General features: G+C 48.1%; 1 protein-coding gene across 10 annotated transcripts; it reads right to left on the reverse strand.

Annotated features, from left to right (window-relative positions):
- Window positions 1-2,752: 2,752 nt before the first annotated feature.
- On the reverse strand, window positions 2,753-26,053 carry LOC307208903 (uncharacterized protein). Of its 10 annotated transcripts, none has more exons than XM_079963934.1 (5): window positions 18,214-19,129; window positions 13,391-13,493; window positions 12,848-12,951; window positions 5,923-6,115; window positions 2,753-4,892 (listed from the first exon to the last, which is right to left on the reverse strand). In XM_079963934.1, exons 3-5 carry the CDS (start codon window positions 12,917-12,919, stop codon window positions 4,303-4,305), a joined length of 855 nt encoding a protein of 284 aa, XP_079820060.1. In that variant the 5' UTR covers window positions 12,920-12,951; window positions 13,391-13,493; window positions 18,214-19,129; the 3' UTR covers window positions 2,753-4,302. The 10 variants fall into 10 exon arrangements, with proteins under 10 accessions (XP_079820060.1, XP_079820062.1, XP_079820056.1 ...); XM_079963936.1 differs by having other exon boundaries at window positions 18,370-18,392; XM_079963930.1 differs by lacking the exons at window positions 12,848-12,951; window positions 18,214-19,129 and adding an exon at window positions 25,549-26,053.
- Window positions 26,054-26,783: the final 730 nt, after the last annotated feature.

Raw genomic sequence — 26,783 nt, forward strand, 5'->3', positions numbered from 1 at the left:
TTTCGCTGTGTGGACTACTCTGTTTGGGCTCCAGATAAGGGGCCTGTATCAGCTTCAGATGAGGGCAGAAGCTGGTCAAAATCTCACAAGGGTCAGGGGTCCCTTTACCTTTACCTAAGCTGCCACAAGGATCTTTGTTGCTTTTGCTGCAAAAAAATAATTTTCCTGACTTCACTATTTACAATTCCTCCACTAATATGTATATATGTGAGCAATTTAGGACATCATGCATTTGATAATGTGAACTCTAGTTCACAAAAGCTTACATCATTATAAACAATCTGGCCTTTACGGTGACATGAGACCTTTTTGTTCTGTTTGCCCTTTTTGTTTGCATGGGATAATTTCCAGCTTTGAAGTCACATCAGTTGTACAGCCTAAGCAACATGTTAGATGCAACAATGCAGTGGAATTTAACCTAGGGCTTGCCGATCAGAAGGTCGGCGGTTCGAATCCCCGCGACAGGGTGAGCTCCCGTTGCTTGGTCCCTGTTCCTGCCAACCTAGCAGTTCAAAAGCACAAAGTGCAAGTAGATAAATAGGTACCGCTCCGGCAGGAAGGTAAACGGTGTTTCCATGCGTTGCTCTAGTTTGCCAGAAACGGCTTAGTCATGCTGGCCGCATGACCCAGAAGCTGTGCACCAGCTCCCTTGGTCAATAAAGCAAGATGAGCACCGCAACCCCAGAGTCGTCCGCGACTGGACCTAATGGTCAGGGGTCCCTTTACCTTTTTTACTTACTGACTTTACTGTAGAATTGCCACTCCTTACCCTGTATAAAGTGAGTGAACGTTGACAGGTGGGCAGGAGCTGGGCCCGAGCAACGGGAGCTCACCCTGTCGTGTGGATTTGAACCGCCAACCTTCTAATCGGCAAGTCCTAGGCTCTGTGGTTTAACCCACAGCGCCACCCACATCCCACAAGTCAGTAAGTACCTATAGTTTATTTTGAACTATGGTTTTAAGTTACAGCGGTACCTTGGTTTACAACCACAATCCGTTCCGGAGGTCCGGTTGTAAACCAAAACAGGTTGTAACCCAAGGCACTTTTTCACCAATGGGGCCTCCCCCCCACAAAAAAATGTGTTGTAATCCAAAAAAAATGAGTTGAAATCCAAAAAAGGGACACACACTTCCATGTTTGCCATGGTTGTAATTCAAAATGGTTGCAAACCAAGGTACCACTGATATGCAAAAATTAGACCACTGAAGTGAGAAAGTGTTTGGGTTCACCAGAGTTCTTTTGCTGCTGCACATTAAATAAAAGTGTGGAGGAGAGGAAAAGTGTCTGCTGTTTGTACTCTCAGGCTGTAGTCCTAAACACGGTGGGAATTACCTTTGAGCAAACGTGCACAGGATTACACTATTAAGATAAAATGGCGAAGGTTTCACGCAGACAAAGGCTGCAGTAAGTGAACATGCACATCATTCAGCTTATCTCATCTCACAGAGTTGTTGTGAGGGTAAAACGGGGGGTGGGGGTGGGGGCGGGGCAGGGAGGACAATTTATTCCACCCCTGAGCTTTTTGAATGACGGGCAAATGAAACTGACCTATGGAAAATGCAACTTGAAAAATGAGACATTGCGCATACCTTTGTAAACCAAGAAAACTTTCATAAAAAATATTATAAATAAATAAATAAATAAAAAATAAATGAAACGAACAAATTGGGAAGCTAATTGGTTTAGACTTGCTAGGTAGGTGCAAAAAGATAATCAAATTGCACCGAAGATTGCTTGGAGTAGGAATGTATTGATTATATAAATATTGTGCTCTCCATCTTCAATTATCTAAAGGTTTGTCACGTGGACGATGGAGCAAGCTTGTTGTCTCCTGCTCTGGAAGGTAGGACCCAAACCAAGGGATTCAAATTACAAAAAAAGGAGATTCCAACTAAACATCAGGAAAAACTTTCTGGTGGTAAGAGGTGTTTGACAGTGGAACAGATATCCCTGAAAGATGTTGGACTCTTCTTTCTTGGAGGTTTTTAAGCAGAGGTTGGATGGCTATCTGTCATGGCTGCTTTAGCTGAGATTCCTGCAATGCAGGTGGTTGGACTGTGTGACCCTCAAGGTCTCTTCCAACTCTATGATTCCATAATTCCTTTTGAACATGTAAAAATTATCAATTACATGGATGTATCTCTAGCACTAGGGACGCAGGTGGCGCTGTGGGTTAAACAACAGAGCCTAGGACTTGCCGATCAGAAGGTTGGCAGTTTGAATCCCTGCGACGGGGTGAGCTCCTGTTGCTCGGTCCCTGCTCCTGCCAACCTAGCAGTTTGAAAGCACGTCAAAGTGCAAGTAGATAAATAGGTACCACTCCTGTGGGAAGGTAAACAGTGTTTCCGTGTGCTGCTCTGGTTCACCAGAAGCGGCTTAGTCATGCTGGCCACATGACCCGGAAGCTGCACGCCGGCTACCTCAGCCAGTAAAGCGAGATGAGCGCTGCAACCCCAGAGTCGGCCACAACTGGACCTAATGGTCAGGGGTCCCTTTACCTTTATCTCTAGCACTAATTACAATATGTGGCTCCTCATAAGACAAAAAGCAGAAGTAAAGAAAAACCTGAGCTTCTTCATATTAGGTTAATATCTGTCTCTTGTGTGTTTAATTATAAATAAAACAACTGGACTAAAGACATTTTCCTTTACTTCTGATTTCTGCCACCCACATGTACCAATTAATGCTATAGAATCCCTTGCGCCAAATACATTCTCCACAGAAGAACAAATCAGAAGATAAATATTTGGCCACAATGATTGCAGATTTTATTATTCCACAAGAAGAAGGAAACCAAGTTGCACACAAATCTCTGCACTGGAAGGCTAACCAACGGCAGATGGGTAAGAGCACATGCAAAATGAAAACAGAACAAAAATCAACACTAAACATGTCAGGCATCGTGAAGTCTAGCAATGAAATCCAACACTTTCACACAGCCCACCTCGACGGACTATCAGGGAGTAGCTCCTTAAGGATGAGAAAGGCTAAAAATATCAAATGTGTTATCATACATTGTGTCTTGCTTACTGAGTTGCCTCTCTGCACTAATTACAGGCTCTCTTGCAGAAGGAGGCAGTTCAGGGGATGCAGATGCAACTTGGAAGTTTCTCTTTGACACTAGAGGAGCCCACGCCGCTTGTTTTCTCAGCTAATGGACGGGGTTTGCAAAGAGCCTCTTGGGACTCTGCAGGTCCATTTTCTTTCTGCAACCCCCTTTTTGGCCCAACCACACCTAAGAAAGTACCTGTACTTGAACAGTAGCCATTGTCATTGCTGTAGGTTTGTAGGGGGTCAGTCTTGGGGATGGTCGAGATTCTCTTCTGAACCAGCGATCCTGTCACTGGGGAGGTTTAGAATCTAGTAGAAGAGGCTGCTGAACTGGTCGGACAACATAATGGCCTTGGCTGGACTGTTAAGCACCCGCAGGGCTGGATTAACCATTAAGCAAAATACGCATGTGTTTAGGGCATCAAGGGAAAAGGGGCACCATGGAAATTCCCCATTGCCGGATTTACCATGGACCAAATGGTCAGCTGAACCAGGTTCCACAAAAAAAGCCTCCAAAATAATTGAAAAAAATACATATCTATGTATATGCAATAATAAAAAATAATAACAACATAGTAAAAATAGAGTTTAATGATTATTGAATGAAGATCTGATCAAATACTTTGCATTAGAAAACACAGGAGAAAAATTTTCCAAATATAAATAAAGTGGAAGTATACAAAAATAAACATTGTTTTCCATATTACTGTAGGCTTCATTTCATTTCAAAAAATAAAACTTAATTTTATGGTTTTATCATCGCTTATGTTTTGAATTAGATATATAAGGGGGCACCAAAACCTTTTAAGTGTCCAGGGCCTCTAAAGGTCCTAATCCGGCCCTGAAGCACCGTCATTTACATGTCCTAAGAGACTGCCATAGATACAAATGGGTGGGTCATTTCCCACCTCACCTGGCTGGCTGCCATGTCATCCTAGGAAGGGGAGTGATAAGCCAGGGGAGTTGGTTCTGGTGGGTGAGTTTTATCTGAGGCTGGAAGCTGGAGAGACAGAGATACGTCTTGCTCTGTGCGTGGGGTCCAAACCGGTCACTTTGGGTCTTCTCTGGAAACCTAAGGGGGAAGCAAGATCTGTTGGACTGTTAATGCTGTGAGTCCCTCCATCCTATGCTTAGGCTGTATATATGTGCAAATAAAACCACACATCCTAAAGACATCAGTCTCCACTGGCCTTCATTCCAAGGAAACCAAAACCTGGGTCAGGGCTGGAACGCCTGGAGTCTCTCACCTCTCAGAGATTGGGGTGTGTGCAATATTTCACAGGCTTTTCCATGGTGTTGATGGAGCCTGCCATCCCATCGTGGTTCAGACTTTTGGCCGGTGAATCCTGGGCCTGCTGGCCCACCATGGGCACCAGAGGACTTTTCATATTCGGAACACTAGAAATTCTCTGGAAGAGGCCCAACTTCTGCAGGGCTTCATCCCTAGGGGACCTCTGGCCTCCAGGCAATGGCAACGGATGTTTATCTGTTCCCACAGCATCCTCTGTTGGCCCTCTGACAGCAGTGGAGCTGTCAAGGTGGTGGAGGAAGCGAGAACGAAGCTCTTGGACGTTGACTCCTGACCTCATTATTGTGTCAAACTTCCTGAAGTAAGCAGGGTGAGATTCCGCCAATCTATGAGGCCCTCTGGATTTGGGAGAAGAAGGGTTGGGCCTGCTCCTTCTCGGAGTGATGTCAGCTGATTCCTCCAAAAGGGACTTGGTCATTTTAATCTTGGAAAGGGCAGGGCAAGGAGAACTGGACTTGGCTGAGGCTGCCTCCACAGACGTACTTTGAAGCATCCTGGAGTCAACACTGTCCTTGCATTGGTCCTCAGCACCTGCACACACAACCAACGTGAGTGAGGAAAGTTGACTGCAGAAAGTCACAAATGCTTCAGCTGAGATTCCTGCACTGCTAGATCAACCTTGTGGATTCCTTCCAACTCCACAATTCTATGATTCTAAGGAAAGAGGTTGGAGGTTTCCTTAAGAACTCTCTCCCTTCCAGCCCAGCCAGATATGGTCCACCTCAACGAAACGGTTGTGGCAAATGCATTTGCTGCAGCTATGTGAATGCCACACCAATGGTTCCCGCAGTAAGCACATCAAGCATGAAGGCAGAAAGCAGAGGGCCAATGATGACTGGATTTCAGATCTAAAGCAGGATTCCCAAAACTGGTACCCTCCAAAAGTTTGGGAATACAATTCCCATCATCACTGCCCATTGCCACTTGACTTGCTGGGGATGACGGGAGTTGTAGTTCAAAACATGTGGAGGACAGCAGGCTAAGGAAAACTGATTTAATGGGGAAAGATCCATGTTTGGGGCCATGTGTGTGCGACAGAGATGCAGCCATCTACTGTGTATGTGGGCTGAAGTTGGCAGTTGCCTATTGGCAGTTACCATTCTAAGTGCTAAGGATTAAAGATTAGGCATGGAATGCCAAAAACATCATTCCCACTAGTTTGACTGGAAGGCAGTGTGCTACTGGGGGCCTAGGAGGCAGTAGAGGAGCAGAAATATACCCCCTCACAGAGTCAAGCGACAGAAAGGACTGGAGGAATCAGTGAGCATGGGATGTGGGGGCAGAGAAGTAAGAAGATGTTGATTTTAATGTGTTAAATGAAAATCACCGGCCAAATCACAGCTGCAGGAAGCCACATGAGAATGGACCTCACTACACCAGCCAGCTGGCCTACATGCTGTAGATCAGGGCTGGGGAGCCTTTGGTCCTCCAGATGTTGCTGAACTACAGCTCCCATAATTCCTGGCCATTGGCTATGTTTGCTAGGGTTGATGGGAGTTGTAGTTCTACATTTCTAGAAGTCATCCACAAATCTATGTTAATGGGTTTGATTTCATCTCACCTAGTGGTTCTGCCAGTTCCTGATGACTCCATTCTTCTTCTTCTTCTTCATCATCATCATCTAAAAGGTCCTCATCCAAGGAGTCAATTGTCTGCAGCAAGTTCTCTAGACATTCCTTCTCTTCTGGGCTTAGCCCAGAGAAAAAATCTTCACCGTATTTTGAGGTGCCTTCAGAATGAGGTACAGGGTTCAACTAAAGGCAAAATAAGAAGCCAGGAAGAGGAGGGGGAACATAGCTTCTCAAAGCCAACAAATACAGTGGTACCTCGGGTTAAGTACTTAATTTGTTCCGGTCCATTCTTAACCTGAAACTGTTCTTAACCTGAAGCACCACTTTAGCTAATGGGGCCTCCTGCTGCTGCCACGATGCCGGAGCACGATTTCTGTTCTCATCCTGAAGCAAAGTTCTTAACCTGAAGGACTATTTCTGGGTTAACGGAGTCTGTAACCTGAAGCGTATGTAACCTGAGGTACCACTGTATACAGCTACTTTTCCAATTAACCAATGGCAGATCCATGCCATACATTTAAAGCACATCCAACACACATTTAAAGCACCTGACTTCTCCAAGAATCTTGGGAGCTGTAATTTGTTTCGGGTGCTGGGAATTGTAGCTCTTGGGGGAAACTACAGTTCCCATGATTTTTTTTGGGGGGGGTCTGCTACAAGGCTGAGGAATATGGGAGGTAGCTTACAAGGGAAATCATTTGTGGAGAGGGGTAGCTGGGAATTAGTAAGACTGAACAAGAAATGATTGTTAGCTCAAAGTCCTGAATCAGTACTGGGTGCGAGCTATTGATCATGGTGTACCTTTGTCTCTATTCAACTCTCTGCTCTAAACCTAAACTCATTTACTGATTCCACTGAGACTTTCAATGTACAGCCGTACCTTGGAAGTCGAATGGAATCAGTTCCAGAAGCTTGTTCGACTTCCAAAACATTTGAAAACCAAATCACGGCTTCTGGTTGCCTGCAGGAAGCTCCTGCAGCCAATCAGAAGCCGCAAAAGCCCCGTCGAAGATTAGGGTTCCAAAAGAATGTTTGCAAACCGGAACAGTCACTTCTGGGTCTGTGGCGTTTGGGAGACAAAATGTCTGAATTCCAGGGCATTCGATATCCAAGGTGCAAGTGTAATAGGAGTGCAATTGCACCTTTGCACCCTGATCCTATGGTCTCATCAAGATGGCTGTTGTTGTGTTTCAGGAATAGCCATGATCCTGGAGTGATGAGCAGGATGTCAAGTCATCTGGTCACACCATTTTTGGTCTCGTATAATTGTACCACTGTAGATGCACAACTTAAGTATCTTATGCTAGGACTGCCATATTTCAAGAAGTGAAAATCCGAACACTTCCGATATGAGCTGCCATATTGCCTGGGTTTTCCCCGGACATTTTAACTGATTTTTGAAAATTTCACCCAGATGCCATTTTCGACGGGCGAATCCCAGCTATGTCCAGACGTATGACAACCCTGTCTTATGCCAGGGCAACACAACTCCCAGCGTAAGGATGACACAGTGAATACCCCCACTCACTGGATCAACCTTGTTGTGTTGAGTGGGCTTGCATGTTCCTATGACCCTTGTGAGCGAAGCCATCGGGAATCTCGTACTCCCAGCGGGGCCACCCAAGGCGGTAAGGTCAAAGGGAAGGAGCTAGACAAAGAATGATCCAAGAAGTCCGCAACGGCAGAACGGGCGGATGATAACAAGCAGTATGTTACAACGGCTGTGAAGGTGGATGAAGGCTGCAGCAGATAGGAATCTATCGGTTTGTCGTGACTACTTCATGCCATCGGAACAGAGCCCTACTGCGAAGACTGTGCGTTGGTCAGGGTTCACTGATCTACACACATAAAACAAAATCACGCACAGGCGTCTTCCAAAAACCCAACCCAAACCCCGAAAGGCCCATGGCGATCGACAAATGGTAACAGGGGCAGGATCGTGAAATCTGGAAGACCATAGTCATGAACCGACACATGGGCGGTGGATACAGATTCAGTCGTTCTGACTCAAGGAACGAGGCAGTTGAGCAGCTCAGCAGCTGTATCCATGACTGAGCAGCCCTTTTTAGGATCCACTCAGCTCACCCCGAAAAGGGGGAGGGACTAGAAAAGGTGCCCTAAACATAGTCTGTCTCCTTTTTCCCCTGACTGGATTATCAACTCCTGCCCGGAAACCAATGTCCCCACTGTGCAAGGACGTGTGGATCCAGAATTGGCCTCCACAGTCACTTACGGACTCATTGTTAAAACCGTGTTTATGGAAGACAATCTTACTCGGCAACGAGTGATCACAGAAGAAGAAGAGGAGGAGGAGGAGGAGGAGAAGAAGAAGAAGAAGAAGAAGAAGAAGAAGAAGAAGAAGAAGAAGAAGAGGCCTGTACAAGGGATATTAAGTGGAACCTCGGGTTGCGAACGTGATCCATGCAGGAGGAAGAAGAGGCCTGTACAAGGGATATTAAGTGGAACCTCGGGTTGCGAACGTGATCCATGCAGGAGGCACGTTCGCAACCCGCAGCGCTGCGTCTGTGCATGCGCATGACACGATTCGGCGCTTCTGCGCATGTGCAAAGCTTGATTTACTGCTTTTGCGCATGTGCGAGCACCGAAACCCAGAAGTAGCCCATTCTAGTACTTCCAGGTTTGGCATGTCCGCAACCCGAAAACATGCAACCTGCAGTATTCGCAACCTGAGGTATGACTGTACATGCTCATGACTGTTAAGGAAAATGAAAAAATGGTTAATTCTCCACCAGTCTGCAGAAATGGTGTTTCCCCCCTACCACAGTACAGCTGCAGGCATCTTGTGACTGTCTTATCTGAGTCGCTGGAAAAAATAGCACATAGCACTGGGTAGATAAGGACTCAAATTACAGCATTCATTGTTGTGGAGTACAGGATAATCTGTTGGGAGACTGGAAACTCTTGGAAATAACCTGTGAAAATGTGTAGGGCTTTGAGAAGAGCTTGTCTGAGAGAAAATGGATGACTTGCAAGGCTTCTTGGACTCAGAGAACTCTTGGCAGTTGCAGGACTTTGTTAGCATTTTGCACTTGCTATGCCGACTCTGTCTCAGCATGGACTTCATAAGCTGGCATCCTCTCCAGGCTCAAAGAGTGGAACTTCTTGTAGCAACTGTAAATAGTGTGCGTATATTGTGTGTGTGCTTGTGTATGCTAAGCAAAAGCTACCTCTGCAACACAATTGTTTCCTGCGGTGAGCCTGGCAGCTCAGCTGAACATCTGTAGCACACACCCAACACCCAACAATGTCCTGCGCATCAGAGAACACAAGACAAGAATCATAGGACACCCTGAACCCTGACACGCGCTTGTAATGATCATAATCAGAACAATTATAACGCTGTGGTAATTATAATAATTAGGCAACTGGAAGAAAATACGGCTATTTAGCAATAGCTCCATTAGGTAGGAGGAAACCTGTGTGGCAAACATTATTTGAGTCAATATGTCATTCCCAGGAGCCGCACTGTGATGAACTGGTGTCAGGTTTTATAAAAAGCCGTCGCTTTGGTTTGTCCTCTCCACTTCATTGTGTACATATAGTTATTTTAATTCTATCATCCAACCTCGTCACCTATTTGTCAAGAGCAATTTTATTACAGTGGTACCTCAGGTTAAGTACTTAATTCGTTCCAGAGGTCCGTTCTTAACCTGAAACTGTTCTTAACCTGAAGCACCACTTTAGCTAATGGGGCCTCCTGTTGCCACCGGGCCGCCGGAGCACAATTTCTCTTCTCATCCTGAAGCAAAGTTTTTAACCGGTGGTACTATTTCTGGGTTAGCGGAGTCTGTAACCTGAAGCGTATGTAACCCAAGGTACCACTGTATTTGGATAGCCTGTCCTATCCAGCTGCATCTCCTTTCTCAGGCCTGCTTCTGGAGTGCATTTGGACTAACAATGGCCGCCAAGAGAATTTGCTTACCAGCCTGGACCCAGTCACACTTCCAGCTTGGTTGACCAAACGTTTACAAGCGGCATTATTGACGATAATAACAATTAATTGCTATTAATTCATCGCCTTCCGTTAATAATCTCAAGGCAATGCACAATGTACACCTGATATACACAAAATACAAAACCACATATGCTTTTGCATTTACTGTATATTTTCCTTCCCCGTAAGACAATCCACTCCAAGATGGCTTGATAACGCTTCATAAAACCAAACAGCAAACCCCCTACCTGGCTGGGAATGATGTCAGAGTTGACACCTGGAGAAAGCGTCCCATGCATATAGCTCTCCTTTGCAGCCCACAGACAACAGCCTTGCTCCTTGTACACTTGGAGGGTTGTGTGTCTGTGTGCAACTGGCTCATATCATATGAATCTGCCTTGCGCTGTCAAACCATTGGTTCAACCTACCCAGTATGGCAAACTCTGACTGGCAGAAGCTCTCTAAGATAGGTTCTTTGCCACTGAGCTTAAAAAATACAGACCATGAACAAGACTACTGCACTCCACTCCTAGCCTGCTTCTCCTCCCCATTTAGACACCTTGAGTCTCCATACCTGGATGAATTTCCTTGCTAACCACAAGGTGGACTGTTTCAAGAAGTGGCAGAGAGATATTTCTAGATTTGTCTGGCAGGGCAAAAAGCCTCGAATAAAATTTAAGATTTTAACTGATGCTAAAGAAAGAGGGGGATTTGCCCTGCCAGACCTTAAACTTTATTATGAATCAGCCGCATTTTGCTGGCTGAAAGAATGGCTGTTTCTTGAGAACACAGATATTTTGGACTTGGAAGGTTTCAACAACGTATTTGGGTGGCATGCATATCTGTGGTATGACAAGGTCAAAGCACATAAAGCGTTTAAAAACCATATTGTCAGGAAAACACTATTTAATGTTTGGATAAGATATAAGGACTTGCTTGAAAATAAAACTCCAAGGTGGTTGTCACCAATGGAAGCTAAGGCTCTGAAAAAACTCAATATGGAGGCAAATTGGCCGAAATACTGGGAAATTTTGGAACAAGAAGGAGATAGATTAAAACTGCAGAGTTTTGACAAACTAAAAAATAAAGTACGAGATTGGCTTCATTATTAACCTGGACAAGAAAATTGGCTTTCAGGTGGAAAAATCAAAATTGGAAACAGAATTGTTAGATACTAAAACTAAGAATTTGTCAAGAATGTATAACTTGCTGTTGAAATGGAATACACAGGATGAAATGGTTAAATCTGTTATGATCAAATGGGCACAAGATGTTGGACATAACATTATGCTGGCTGACTGGGAAAAGATATGGACCACAGGTATGAAGTTTACGGCATGTATTGCCTTAAGAGAGAATATAATGAAAATGATTTACAGGTGGTACTTGACACCAGTCAAGCTTGCAAAAATTTATCATTTGCCCGATAATAAATGTTGGAAATGTAAAGAGATTGAAGGTACATTCTTTCACCTTTGGTGGACATGCCCAAAGATTAAGACCTTCTGGGAGATGATCTATAACGAATTGGAAAAGGTATTTAAATATACCTTCCAGAAGAAACCAGAGGCCTTTCTCTTGGGCATGGTTGGCCAATTGGTGCGAAAGGAGGATAGAACTTTTTTTATGTACGCCACAACAGCAGCAAGAATACTTATCGCAAAGTATTGGAAAACACAAGATCTACCCACCCGGGAAGAATGGCAGATGAAGGTGATGGAATACATGGAACTGGCTGAGATGACTGGCAGAATCCGGGACCAAGGAGAAGAGTCGATGGAAGAGGATTGGAAAAAAATTAAAGTTTATCTTCAAAAATATTGCAAAATTAAGGGAAAAGGAAATTATGTGGTTTTAGTAGAAAAGACATAAAGGATTAAGTAGAAATGAATTGGTGAAAGAGAGAATGTAAAATTATAGTATATTAAGACAAATTATTAAGATAAAAATAAGGTTAGAAGGATTTGCTGGAATATCAAATTGAATTAGAATACAAAAATGGGAGGTGTGAGGAGGTCAAGGAAGTGAGTGAATGTAAGCAAGCGATGTATAGGTTTGATTTGTTCTTTATCCTTTTTTCTGTTTTTTGATGATATGTATTGCTTTTCCTTTTTCTTCCTTGATTGTTATATATATTTTTGTGTTTTTTTCTTTTCATTTTTTTTCTGTAACCTTTAAAACCCTAATAAAAATTTATTTTAAAAAAAATTCCTTGCTAACCTAGCTAGTGCTTATGTATGGTTTCAAGTAAAGGTAAAGGGGTCCGCTGACTATTAGGTCCAGTCGTGGCCGACTCTGGGGCTCATCTCGCTTTATTGGCCAAGGGAGCCGGCGTACAGCTTCCGGGTCATGTGGCCAGCATGACTAAGCCGCTTCTGGTGAACCAGTGCAGCGCACGGAAACGGCGTTTACCTTCCCGCCGGAGTGGTACCTATTTATCTACTTGCACTTGACATGCTTTCGAACTGCTAGGTGGGCAGGAGCAGGGCCCGAGCAACGGGAGCTCACCCCGCCACGGGGATTCGAACCGCCGACCTTCTGATCGGCAAGTCCTAGGCTCTGTGGTTTAACCCACAGCGCCACCCGCGTCAGGTTTCAAGTATAAGGAGTCATTTTGCCCAAGTTAGTGGGTGCTATTTCATCCAATGCAGTTGTTTGCTTGGGACCCCAGCTGTGGTGTAAATCCCTCTTTGCACTCAGCAGGTGCAAACTAAGAGTGGACCTCGGTTTTTGTGACTGAGAGATGCAAGGCCCAATTCCTGCTCTAGGTCTCTTCTGTGTAAACTCCAGCTCCTTTATCTGCGAAATGAGAGACACCACTCCCGCAAGTTTTTCCTGAGGATGTTTTGAAACAGGCACTTTGCCCTCTGAAAAACAGGTGGTGATTAATAATAGTCAGTCCACATGGAGCAGTGATGAAACAAGGGTTTGGCAAGCAAATGTGTGGGTTTTGCTCATACCTCAGGCGGTGCTTCCTTGTTCTTTTGCTCGGTGGTGAGCTGGAGGCTTGCAGCTAAATTGTCAGTGTCCATTTCCTGTCACCGCAGAAGCTGCTTCATCAAATCTACATGTTATAGGAAAAGAACGGGAAGGCGGCCACTGAGCTGAAACTGTACCAAGGGGACTCATGGTCCACATTCACAACTATGATACCGCTTTAAACAGTTGTGCCTTCCTGCAAAGAATTCTGGGAGCTGTAGTTTAAGGGTGCTCAGAGGAGACTCCTGTTCCCCACCCAGAAGTGGTTTAACCAATCAGTCCTTCTTCCCAGGCAGCTCTGACAATTGGATCTCTGAAAGGGGAACAGGAAGCTTCTAACAATTCTCAACACCCCTAACAAACTACAGTTCCCAGACTGTTTAAAGTGGTATGAAAGCCCTTTAACTGCATGGCATGAGCGTGACGTTGAAGCAGACCCGATGAAATTAATTAACCTAAGTTGATTGTGTCTATTATATTCAGTGGGTCTAACGTCGGATGCAATCCCCAGTATTTATGTTTACCTTTTTTATTTTTATACAGGGATCCACAGAAAAGAAAAGGGGAGGCAGTGATGTGCAGTTAGTCATCGTCCTTTCAAGGCCAGAAGTGTGTGCACTCGGATAACTGGAGGGGAACCAAGTGTGTGGGAAGACAGAGATTAAAAGGAAGGTCTAAAAATATCCAGTTTCCAAAACAAAGAACTCTCAATTGTTTCACAGATTCCACGACTCAAAGAAATCAGGCAGATTAATGCTGCTTATGCAAATATGCATATGTATTTCTGGAAAGATTGTGGGGCTGTAGAATTGTTGTGGCACTGCTGGTTCTGCAGGGCTGGTTGTTTTAGTTTGTATGTAAGAGAACATGTGGTTCTTGGAGAATCTCTGTTGTGTTTTATTGATCTTGCTAGCTTCTTTAAGGATTCTAGCTGAAAAGTGGGGTGTAAATCTTCTAAAACAGCACTGCTGGCCTCGGCCCAGAATACCTGAAGGAGCATCTCCACCCACATTGTTCAGCCCGAACAATGAGGTCCAGCTCCGAGGGCCTTCTGGCAGTCCCCTCACTGCAAGTAGTGAAGTTACAGGGAACCAGGCAGAGGGCCTTATTGGTAGTGGTGCCCAACCTGTGGAACGCCCTCCCATCAGATGTCAAAGAAATAAACAACTGTCTGACTTTTAGGAAACATCAGAAGGCAGCTCTGTTTAGGGAAGTTTTTAATGTTTGATATTTTATCGTGTTTTTAATATTCTGTTGGAAGCTGCCCAGAGTAAGTAAATTATTATTATTATTAGTAGTAGTAGTAGTAGTATTAACAGCTCTTCCACCATAATCTACAGGCTAGCCTTCATCAACCTGGACCCTTCCTAATGTTTTAGACTACAACTTCCAGCAGCCCCAGCCAATTCTGGGTCCCACATTCCTGCTATAGCCCCTCGGTTAGCATATCTGCAGTGCAGGATTCCACCCATCTGACTGAGCTTCCCCAGCCACTCTGGGCAGCTCCAAATCAAGTATTAAAAACAATACAGCATTAAATATTAAAAACTTCTCTAAACAGGGCTGCTTTCAGATGTCTTTTAAAAATAGGATCGTTGCTTATTTCCTTGACATCTGGTGGGAGGGCATTCCACAGGCCAGGTGCCACTACCGAGAAGGCCCTCTGCCTGGTTCCCTGTAACTTGGCTTCTCGCAGCGAGGGAACCGCTAGAAGGCCCTCGGAGCTGGACCTCAGCGTCCGGGCAGAACAATGGGGGTGGATACGCTCCTTCAGGTATACAGGACCGAGGCCGTTTAGGGCTTTAAAGGTCAGCACCAACACTTTGAATTGTGCTCGGAAATGTACTGGGAGCCAATGCAGATCTCTCCGGACTGGTGTTATATGGTCCTGGCGGCCACTCCCAGTCACCAGTCTAGCTGCCGCATTCTGGATTAATTGCAGTTTCTGGGTCACCTTCAAAGGTAGCCCCACGTAGAGCGCATTGCAGTAGTCCAAGCGGGAGATAACTAAAGCATGCACCACTGGCAAGACAGTCCGTGGGCAGGTAGGGTCTCAGCCTGCGTACCAGATGGAGCTGATAGATAGCCGCCCTGGACACAGAAGTATTGTATTTTTTGCCCTATAGGGCGCACCGGCCCATAGGACGCACTTATTTTTTTTGGGGGGGGAATAAAGGGGAAAAAATTTATTCCCCCCCGCAGCCCCAAAGACCAAAGAAGCCATGACAGCGAGCGGGATGGATCCTGTTCGCTGTCCTGGCTTCGTTTTTAGCCTCGGGGCTGGGGGTCCGGGAGCGAAGGCGAGGTTGTGCAACCTCGCCATCGCTCCCTGAGGTTGCGGGGCTGGGGGCGGGGGAAGCCCGAGCTTCCCCCGACCCCAGCCCCCAGAACGGGTCTGAGAGCGATGGCGAAGTTGCGCGCAGCTTCGCCATCGCTCCTGGAGCTTGCGGGGCTGGGGGGATAGCTTCCTGAAGCCTGGAGAGCGAGAGGGGTCGGTGCGCACCGACTCCTCTCGCTCTCCAGGCTTCAGCGAAAGCCTGCATTCGCCCCATAGGACGCACACACATTTCCCCTTCATTGTTGGAGGGGAAAAAGTGCGTCCTATAGGGCGAAAAATACGGTAACCTGTGCCTCCATGGACAGCTGTGAGTCCAAAATGACTCCCAGGCTGCGCACCTGGTCCTTCGGGGCACAGTTACCCCATTCAGGACCAGGGAGTCCTCCACACCCACCGCCCCCTGTCTTAGTTTTCCACAGAGGCTGGGCAGAAGCAGCAAGTGGGTATGGAGCTTGCTGGAATCCCTGAGGCCTGCAGTGATTCCTTCTCAACCTGAAAATGAGCCGGTGCTAACAAACAAACATACCAGAAGGCTCCAATACTCTCTCCCAAAGGAAACCAGTTCTGCAAAACTTTCCACCTTCGCCGCATCAAGCAGTTGGTCCCTTATCTTTTCCACCCTGACCTGGCCACAGTGATCCATGCGACGGTCACCTCCAGGCTTGACTACTGTAATTTGCTCTACGTGGGGCTGCCCTTGAAGCTGTCCCAGAAACTCCAATGGGTGCAGAATGCTGCAGCGATGCTTTTCACGGGGTCTCTGCCATGGGAGCATATTCGCCCAGTGCTTTTCTAGCTGCACTGGCTCCCGGTGGAGTACAGGGTCAGATTTAAGGTGCTGGTTTTGACCTTTAAAGCCCTTCACGGCCTAGGACCCTCGTACCTACGGGACCGCCTCTCCCGGTATGCCCCACGGAGAGCCTCAAGGTCCATCAATAGCAACACCCTAGTGGTCCCAGGCCCTAAGGAAGTTAGATTGGCTTCAACCAGAGCCAGGGCCTTTTCAAGTCTGGCTCCGGCCTGGTGGAACACTGTGTCTCATGAGACCAGGGCCCTGCAGGATCTGATTTCTTTCCGCAGGTCCTGAAAGACAGAGTTCTTCTGCCTGGCCTTTGGCTTGGAGCCAAATTGATTCCCTCCCCCTCTTTCTTTTTCCTTCTCCTGTGATGAGGCTGCATTTTAATATTTTAATGTTTCAATATGTTAATGATGTATTTTAATCTTGTTTTTAAGTTGTATTCATTCAATTTGTTTTTATTATTGCTTGTTAGCCGCCGTGAGCCCGGCCTTGGCTGGGGAGGGTGGGGTATAAATAAAAAAATATTATTATTATTATTATTATTATTATTATTATTATTAAAGCTGTTCTGAATCTCTCATCTACTGTGGTGGGTTGGTGCGGAGTCTGTGCATCAAAATTGTTGGCACCCGTCTGCCTCAAGAGAGAATAGAGTGCGCCTCCGGGGGTGAAGTCAAACAGCTGCATTAGCAGCACTGAAGTGATCTCCCCAGAGTGCAAGCCTGGGAGGCAATGTGTATGCAGGTCCTGGTGTCAGCATCGCCCCTTGAGCCAGTGCACCAACTGGACTCATGCACTTCAACCCCGACTGGGCTAGGCGAGCTGGGTAGCACTGCCAGCGACCACCTTTCTCACAGGGACAGGTCACCGTGCTGTGGACTCACAGCTTAGGGCTGAGAGCACCGGATTCACTTGCACAATAATACAGTTGTTGCGCAGCAGAGTTTTGCAGAGTCTTGCAGAGTATAAACCACTCGGAGAGCAGCTCTGTAGAATATCTTCCTTTTATTCTATAGCTACAACTATGATACAAAACTATATACAGAGCTAAAGGATCTAAGCATAAATCAATGCTACACTGAGAGTCTGCAGCTGCTCTTAGCAGCAACCTTATCTCTTGACACGATCTCTAACACTCTCTCTCTCTCCCCGATACACTGACTGACTCACTCGCTGACTGATTCACTCACTGACTAAGTAGAAAGCAGAACATTGCTCCTCCTCTCTGTAGAATCAGCAGGCTCCTCAGGAGATTCTTGGATATGGGAGGGGTGAAATCTCCTTGGATATGGGAGGGGTGAAATCTCCTTGGATATGGGAGGGGTGAAATCTCCTCCTGGGCTGCTCAGATGACAAGATCTGCCCCCCTTCTTGGCCTCACTGATGTGGTCCAAAGGAAAGGAAAGCAATACATTTTTCACCAGCTTGGCTGCAGTAGTTTCCAGAAGGAAGAGCACAAGGCACCATCTAAACATCTTAGGGCAGGGGTCAGCAAACTTTTTCAGCAGGGGGCCGATCCACTGTCCCTCAGACCTTGGGGGGGCAGACTATATTTTTTTTTTGGGGGGGGAGAAATGAACGGGTTCCTATGCCCCACAAATAACCCAGCGATGCATTTTAAATAAAAGCACACATTCTACTCATGTAAAAACACCAGGCAGGCCCCACAAATAACCCAGAGATGCAGTTTAAATAAAAGCACACATTCTACTCATGTAAAAACACTGATTCCTGGACTGTCCACGGGCTGGATTTAGAAGGCGATTGGGCCAGATCCAGCCCCCAGGCCTTAGTTTGCCTCCCCATGTCTTAGGGACTCCACTCCAGGTTTGTGTAGAGTTTACTCCTTAGCCTTTTCTTCTTCTGAAGATGTCCCACAAGGCAGCGGAGGTTTAGGATCAGAGTTTTCCTTCTCCTAGGTGGGCTACCTTCTTCCTAGGTTGATGAGCCCTGTCTGCCCCTCACTTCCCTGTACAGCACATAGCTGTCAACATTTTCCCTTTTTTTAAAGAGAAATTCCATTATTCTGAATAGGATTCCTCGCAAGAAAAGGGAAAAGTTGGCAGCTGTGCTACAGCATGTGCAGAAACTGCCTTCTTGACCATTGGATCCACTATTGGTCTTGTCTGTTCAATCTGCCATAGCCTGTCTCCACATGCAGCGGAAGTCCGAAACTCACCGAGGGTTTGAGACCCATCAGCTACGCTCACCTGGTTTAGCGGGCCAGTCAAAGCCATTCCTGAGGTGTGGCTGCTGCCACATGCCGATAGCTTCTAGGAGCCACAGGTGAGTGGTGCCTGGAAACCAGTGACACCCAGGAACATTGGACCTGCCTCATGTGTCCCAGAACCTTGAAACTTTCTTACTTTCCTGACAGCTGCCAACCTTGCCTGCCAGCTCAGAGCCCAGTGAACTTCTCCTTTTTTCTTTTCTTTTCTTTTCTTTTTTTTTTTTGATCTGCCTATCTCGTTCCTGCCAGCAGGTGACATCTACCGATAAGCGTACAGTAATTTGTTTCCTTCTCACAACAGAGACACCCGTTATCTTTTTTCCAGCGTTCCAAAGCAGCCACAATATTCCCAAAGCTGGTGTAGCTGGTGGGTGCTGCTTTGAAGAATATCTGTGCTGATCAGGTGCCACCGTTGCCATTGTTCCGTGAATGGCACCAGTATTTATCGCAGTGACTGTGAATTTCTAACCAAGCGCATCCTAGATACAAAGGGCAAGCAAAAATAAAAAATGACTCAAAGCACCTATAAGCTAGGATTATGTGAAACAGGCACAAATATAAATCATTGGGGTTCCCCCCAAAAAAAGTGCTTATAATGAATAGAAATGAATATATTGGTCATATGGCTTTTATAGAGCAATTCTTTGTTTGGGCCACATGAATTGTGCTACCCAGTTTCTCTCTCTCTAATAATCACCACTATTGACATGTGCCCCCCACCAGAAGGCTGTCCACAAGTGCTGAGGGGGGGGGGGAGAGATTTCCCACCCCTGGGCTATAGGATATGGTAGAAACTCTGCTACACTAGCAGAATGTGAGACTCGTGGGTGGCATAAGAGATACCCTGATAGAACATTCTAGAACATACCAGTGCAACAAACAGAGAAAGAAAACGGAAAGTGTCTTTTAAGGCGGTGCTTGCCAACTGCTGATTTTATAAATTCTAATAGCTAGATAGATAGATTTAAAATCTACTGCCCACTTCACTTGCATAGGAGCCAACTCCTAGGGGCCAAAGACCCTTTGACCCTCCCCAATAAAATATTTGAGTAAGCAAGCCCCCCCCCCCACTTGATGGGCACTGCTGTTCAAATCATCTGTGTGTTCCGTGTCTTGCAATTGATTAAGCAGGGGTGGTAGTGATATTTTATTCAAGTTGGCACCCCTGTTCACTTGCAATCTAAGAACGTAAGATGAGCCTGCCCCCCGATTAATCAAGGGCATATTTACAGTCAAGTATGTTATGTACTGGGTTGAATAGGATCCAAACTGCAGCAGTCTGATTGGCCCTAGAACAATAGGATCCAAAAGGCAGCAGCCTGATTGGTCCTAGAACAATAGGATTCAGAATGCAGCAGTCTGATTGGTCCTAGAACAATGCAGCAGTATGATTGGTTGGCAGGAACTACCCAATCATGCTCCAGATAGAAGTGAATCCACAACCTGATTGGCTTACAGTAGAATTCCGGAATTAGCCAATCATGTGCAGCCCATTGTGTAAATAATGTATATAAAGCAGATACCTTGAGGGGACTTTCATTCATTCCTCCTCATCACTATGAGCTGAATAAAGAGCATGAAATCACTTTGCGACTCTGAGTATATTTCACTGGCGACGAAGGTGGGATCCCGCTGAGCTGACTGCCACACACAGCACCGCAGCACCGCCACCTGCCGCATCGCTGCCTCGCACCGTGTATCCAGGCTTCAGCTCCAGGACACAAGGAACTCAGAATGGCAACCAACAGCAGCTTTTCGCCATTCAACCCAGCATCTGGAGACTGGGAAGCATACGCCTCCCGTTTCACCTTCCTCCTAGAAGCCAAAGGGGTCACCGATGAAGAAGACGCCAAGAAGAGGGCAATATTCTTCAGCGTCTGCGGAGAGGAGACGTTTGAAATCGCCCGGGCTCTCCTTGCGCCTGAAGACGTCGCTACTGTTCCATACAAAACAATAATGGAACAGCTGAAGGGGCACTTTTCGCCACAGCCCTCAGTGGTGGCTCGTCGAAATGCCTTCTACGCAAAGCGGCAAGCCTCTGGGGAAACCATAACTGGGTTTGTGACCTCTCTCCGCCAAGCCGCCCGGTTCTGCAACTTCTCAGAGCTGGAGAACATGCTTCGTGACCGCCTCGTCGGTGGCCTGAGGGATGAGAAGCTGCAACGACGCCTCTACGCTAAGAAGGACCTAACGTTCCAGGTCGCTCTGGAGGAGGCCCTGGCAACGGAAGCTGCCGAGAGGTCGACGCAAGAGGCACGGCCGAGCCAGCCATCCCAACCGAGGGTCCACCATGAAGACCTCACCGACGACTCAGGATCCAACAGGGAGGAGGTGCACCGAGTACAGCAGCGCACTCAAGCAGCCCACATACCACAGCTGCCTCGACGAGAAGGAGGGAACTGCGCAAGCTGCGGAGAAAGTCACGAGAGGAGGACCTGCCGTTTCCGCAACGCAGAGTGCAGGCAGTGCAGAAAATCGGGACACATCGCCCGGGTGTGTCGGGCTCGGCCCACCCGACGCCAGGCATCAGATGACCAATCCAAGAGCCCCAGGTCCCGGGGCCCAACGCACCAAGGCAACTCGACTGAGCTCACGGACTTCCAGGTATACCAGTTGCCCCACCCCAACGTAGAGAAAATTTATGTTGACGTACAGATAGAGGGGGCCCCATGCCGCATGGAGCTTGACACGGGTTCAACTCTATCCATAATCTCGGCAAGGACCTTAAGGAAACTGTGTCCTACTGGGGGTCCCAAACTCAGGCCGGCCCCATTCACCCTCCGGGACTTCCAGAAACGTAAGGTCCCCACAATGGGGGTGGGGACCTTCAGGGTGCAATACCGAGGGCGGACGCGGCAACTGGAATTGCTGGTGGTCAAGGGCCCCTACATTAGCTTACTGGGATTGGCATGGTTTGGACCACTGGGGCTAGCCGTCACCGGGGTGAACCACACTAGCTTACAAGTGGACGTGGACGCCATATGCAAGGAATTTCCGGGGGTTTTTGATGGGAAATTGGGACAGTATACGGGCCCCCCAATTGCTCTACAGCTTGACCCCGCAGTACGACCGGTCAGGCTCAAGGCCCGCCGGGTCCCGTTCGCCCTGAACCCCGTATAGACGAGGAATTGGACCGGCTTGTGGAGCAAGGAGTGCTGGAGCCGGTGCCTAATGCCCCCTGGGAAACCCCAATTGTCACACCCGTCTAGCCTAATGGTTCGGTCCGCATCTGCGCAGACTACAAATGTACCATAAACAAGGCCCTTACGGCCCATGCATACCCAGTGCCAGTGGTCAGCCATGTTCTTGCCACCCTGGCTGGGTCGAAAATTTTTGGCAAGCTGGACTTGGCCCAAGCATATCAACAGCTGCCAGTAGATGAGGCCACAGCAGAGGCACAGACGATTGTGACACACAGAGGAGCATTCAGGGTAAAGCGGCTGCAATTCGGTATCAGCGTGGCACCAGGCATATTCCAGAATCTAATGGACTCTCTCCTTAAAGGGATTCCTGGCGTCACCCCCTTCTTCGATGATGTGTTGATTGCCGGGCCCACACCAGAGGAGTTTGAGGACCGCCTCCGCACCGTTCTGCACCGTTTCCAGACGGCGGGTCTCAAGGTGAAGCGGGAAAAATGTCTACTAGGAGTGCCTCAGGTGGACTTTCTGGGATTTATGGTGGACGCAGAAGGGGTCCACCCGACTGGGGACAAGGTACGGGCCATTTGTGATGCCCCAGCGCCCAAGAACAAGACTGAACTTCAGGCCTTCTTGGGACTATTGAACTTTTACCATTCCTTCCTTCCCCACAAGGCGGCGGTAGCGGAGCCCCTACACAGACTCCTGGACAAGCGGGCCCCTTGGGTGTGGGGCCAGCGCCAGGAGGCCGCATTCCAGGCAGTCAAGGACTTGCTTGTCTCAAACTCGGTCTTGGCACACTTCGACGAGAGGCTGCCGGTGGTGCTAGCATGCGACGCCTCGCCCTATGGAATTGGCGCTGTCCTGGGACACCAACTCCCGGATGGAAGAGAGGTACCAGTGGCATACTTTTCCCAGACACTCAACGCAACCGAGCGGAACTACTCGCAAATCGACAAGGAGGGTCTGGCAATCGTGAAGGGAGTAAAAAAATTCCATGATTTCTTGTACGGGCGGCCCTTCACCGTGGTGACTGACCACAAGCCGTTGCTTGGCTTGTTTGCCCCTGAAAAGCAGACCCCCCAAGTGCTGTCTCCTCGCGTCCTCAGGTGGTCAATTTTCCTTGCCAGCTACCAGTATGCACTGATTCACCGTCCGGGGAAGGCGATGGGCCATGCGGACGCCCTCAGCAGGCTACCACTACCAGAAACAGGCCCCGACCCAGCACCTGCACAAGAGGTTATGAGCCTGGAGCTGCTTCCTGACCGCCCCATTCAGGCACAAGAAGTTGCACACCATTCCAAGAAAGATAGGGTCATCTCCCGGGTCCTGGACTGGGTGTGGAGGGGATGGCCCAGCAGCAGCCCCGGGCCAGAATTCGCCGGCTACACAACCCGCAAACATGAACTGTCGGCCCACAAGGGGTGCCTGTTATGGGGAAGCAGGGTCGTTGTTCCCCAGCCCCTCCGCAAAAGGGTCCTCACAGCCCTACACGAGACACACCCAGGGGTAGTAAGAATGAAGGCCCTTGCCAGGAGTTATGTGTGGTGGCCAGGGATCGACGGAGAGATAGAGGCCTGGGTCAAACACTGCCAGGCCTGCCAAGAATCCCGCCCAGATCCCCCAAGGGCCCCAGTCCAGTCCTGGGAGTCCGCCCGAGCACCATGGTCACGCCTGCATGTGGACTTCGCTGGCCCCTTTCAGGGGAAAACATTCTTCATAGTGGTGGACTCCTACACCAAATGGCTGGAAGTCGCACTGGTACCGTCCACTTCTACGTCCGCAGCCATCCGGGTACTACGCAGGCTGTTTGCAACCCACGGGCTCCCTGACACTCTCGTCTCAGACAACGGGACTGCATTTACGTCAGGAGAATTCCAAACCTTCACAACGCAGAACGCCATCCGCCACATCCGTTCGGCGCCATTCCACCCTGCCACCAATGGCCAAGCAGAACGCATGGTGCGGACCACCAAGGACACCCTTCGCCGCATGACACAAGGGGATTGGGAGTACCGCCTTGCCACATTCCTTCTAGCACAGCACAGCACCCCCAGCTCAACGACTGGCCGGAGCCCCGCTGAACTACTAATGGGTCGGCGCCTTGCAATCAGATTGGACCGCCTTCACCCCGATAGAGCTCAGGATGAGGTAGTGGTGGGGGAAGGCAAGAACCCCCGGACCTTCGAGGCTCAGGACCCAGTGTACGCAAAGAATTTTGGGGCAGGCCCAGCATGGGTACCCGCCACAGTCACCAGGGTCACTGGCCCCGTGTCGTATGAGGTGCTAACGGATGGGGGGCAATGCTGGCGCCGCCACTGCGACCAGATACGGCGACGATTCCCAGGAGAAAACCAGGAGGAGGAAAGGGCAGAGGAGTCCCAAGGGAACAGAGGGGCAGTGAGGCCCATAGAGCAGCAGGGGCCAGCAGGAGAGGCAGAATCAGTAAATACAGAGAGGACCCGTGAGGCCGAAAGGACACCGGAACCAGAACCACGACTGAGCGAGCCGGTTGCGCCAGACCAAACAGCCCCATCACAGCCAGCATCCTTGGAACACGAGCCAGAACCTGAACCCCGGACCAGGGAACACCCCAGGCCGCAACGCACACGTAGGCCGCCGGCGTACCTCGAGGACTATGAATGCGACCTCCCGGGCAGGACTGGAACTTAGAGGGGAGGGGTGTTATGTACTGGGTTGAATAGGATCCAAACTGCAGCAGTCTGATTGGCCCTAGAACAATAGGATCCAAAAGGCAGCAGCCTGATTGGTCCTAGAACAATAGGATTCAGAATGCAGCAGTCTGATTGGTCCTAGAACAATGCAGCAGTATGATTGGTTGGCAGGAACTACCCAATCATGCTCCAGATAGAAGTGAATCCACAACCTGATTGGCTTACAGTAGAATTCCGGAATTAGCCAATCATGTGCAGCCCATTGTGTAAATAATGTATATAAAGCAGATACCTTGAGGGGACTTTCATTCATTCCTCCTCATCACTATGAGCTGAATAAAGAGCATGAAATCACTTTGCGACTCTGAGTATATTTCAAGTAAATGCTTTTAACTTGATTAATCTAACCAACCAATGATTCAACATTGCAGCCCTACTAAATGCAAGATCTCCACGAGGCTTCGTCCCAATGGTTGAGAACCTAGGAGGGGCCCTGCCGCTCCAGCCCCCTGTTCTCACAGGGGCCATCAGGATGCTTGTGGGAACCCCTCTAGCAAGACCTAAGCACAATTGCACCCTCCCCGCCTGTCAGGAGCATTATTACTGCCTCTCAGTGTGGAGGCAGAGCATAGCCATCAGGCCTAGCAGCCGCAGATAGCCTTATCCTCAATTAATTTACCCCATGGTAAATTAAGGCCCAGGGGCTGCATCCGGCTTAATTGCCTTCTAAATCCGGCCCGTGGACGGTCCAGGAATCAGAGTGTTTTTACATGAATAGAATGTGTGCTTTTATTTAAAATGCATCTCTCAGTTATTTGTGGGGCCTGCCTGGTGTTTCTACATTTTATTTAAAATGCATCTCTGGGTTATTTGTGGGAATAGGAATTTGTTCATTTTATTTTATTTTCAAAATGTAGTCCGGCCCCCGACAAGGTCTGAGGGACAGTGGACTGGCCCCCTGCTGAAAAAGTTTGCTGACCCCTGATTTACCCAGTCCTTAAAAATCCTGAAATGTGTTCGATCCAGTTAAAAGGCAGCCCAATTTCTTTTTTTAAAAGCTTAACAGCATTCAAAAGTTCCACCCAATTGTTTGGATAGCCAATCAAACAGCACTTGGTGCTCTGTTTTCTCCTCCGATGGTCCTTGAACACACTTTCAGAGGTGCAATGCAAGGAAAGTTTTGCTACTCCTGGATGGCACAGGAATGTCGCCTTTGTATCACAACCTCAAGGTTTTTATCCTTCTCCCCAGCTATAGACGTAGCCGGGGGGGGGGGGGGCGCCATGCAGCTGCCTCTCTAAATCAAGTAAATAAATAAAAATACTTAACCAACTGACCAATTGCATTGCAGTAAACTCAGTTTTGCCCCCCCCCCCCCTCATTCAACGTAAAGCCTAAAATAAATCCTGGCTATGCCCATGCCCCACCTCCAACAGCCCCCTTTGCTTGAACTGAAATTGAAATATAATAGAAAGGCAACTCTGAGACGGACTTTTTGCTTACCAGCCTGTCCTTAGCCTCCTCTGTTTGTTGGAACTCAGGTGTTGGGAGAGCAAAGGAGCTGTGGCCAGCAGTTTGTGGTCCCTCTTTTCGTTCCCCATGGAAATGGGCGACCCTGCCTGTGATTGGTCCTGGATGGATGGAGAGCTTTGTACTGTTTGTTTGGACTCTCGGTGGCATGCAAATAAGAGTTATTTCCTTATTGGAGCATCCAAAAGCTGTGTCAACAGCACAAGTGCTGCCTTGCCATTCATCCAGGCCCGTTCCCTTTAGAAAGCAATGGCCTCCCCTCTTGCGCAAACACTTCAGCCAACCTAGGGTGGAAGGGCTGAAAAGGAGGGGAGAGCCTAGCGGGTGCAGGTATCTTAGCTACCAGACCGCCCAGGGACAGGAGAAATTCTTTGTTACCATGGGAACAGCAAGCTCCTTCACGCCATTGTGGAACTACCACCTCGGCTTAAGTCAATTCAAATATATAAAAGGCGCACTCTGACATTTCACAACTTAGGGGGCCTTGAAGGCAGCGGCAAGCGGGGAGTCTCTCCCGCCCCAATATGCCTTTCATGAGTGAAGGATGCACTCTAGGCCCATCAAAAGCAGCTAGACAGCCTGAGCCATTAATAAACTTAATTGCTTTGGATCCCATCCAAAATTAACCATGTCAAAGCTCAGGCTCATCTTCTGCAAGCCTTTTTTGTACGCGTAGCCTGGTTTTGTGCCTTGAGCACAGGGATGAGGGAGCTGAGGGCCACTGGCGCCTGTATCTGGCCCTTGAGCCCCTCCCCAAGCTACACATCAGCCACACTCATCCCCACCCAGACTACATAGCACCCACCTTGATTGTTTTTACTCGCTAGAACATGCCCTTGAACTTGCTTGTTTGCATGGAGGACAGAGAGGAGTCTGCGAGTGCATATGCAAGATACGTTTAAAGCATGGGTCTCAAACCCTCGGAGAGTTAGGGACTTCCTCTGAACGCAAAGACGAGCTGTAGCAGATTGAGTGGATGAGGCCAAGCCTGGGTCCAATGGTCAAGAAGGCAGATTCTGCACTTGCTGTAGAGGGAAGTGAGGGGCAGATGGAGCTTGTCAACCTGAGAAGGTAGCCCATCTATGAGAAGGAAAACTCTGGTCCTAAACTGCTGCTGCCTTGCAGGATATCTTTGGGAGAAGAAAAAGCTAAGGAGTAAACCCAATTCATAGTGGACTCCCTAAGACTGTTGCATGGCGCCTTGTACA

This window comes from Podarcis cretensis (assembly GCF_951804945.1).
Source record: "Podarcis cretensis genome assembly, chromosome: 2".
Lineage (NCBI taxonomy): Eukaryota > Metazoa > Chordata > Lepidosauria > Squamata > Lacertidae > Podarcis > Podarcis cretensis.

Excerpts from the sequence above, each read along its gene's own strand:
- LOC307208903 (XM_079963930.1), bottom strand. The coding sequence starts at position 25,646 with ATGGGGAACGAAAAGAGGGACCACAAACTGCTGGCCACAGCTCCTTTG. Across the intron at positions 13,494-25,548 it reads AGGAGGCTAAGGACAGGCTG|TTATCCGAGTGCACACACTT; the intron begins GTAAGCAAAAAG and ends GTTCCCCTCCAG. Across the intron at positions 4,893-5,922 it reads GGAACTGGCAGAACCACTAG|GTGCTGAGGACCAATGCAAG; the intron begins GTGAGATGAAAT and ends TTGTGTGTGCAG.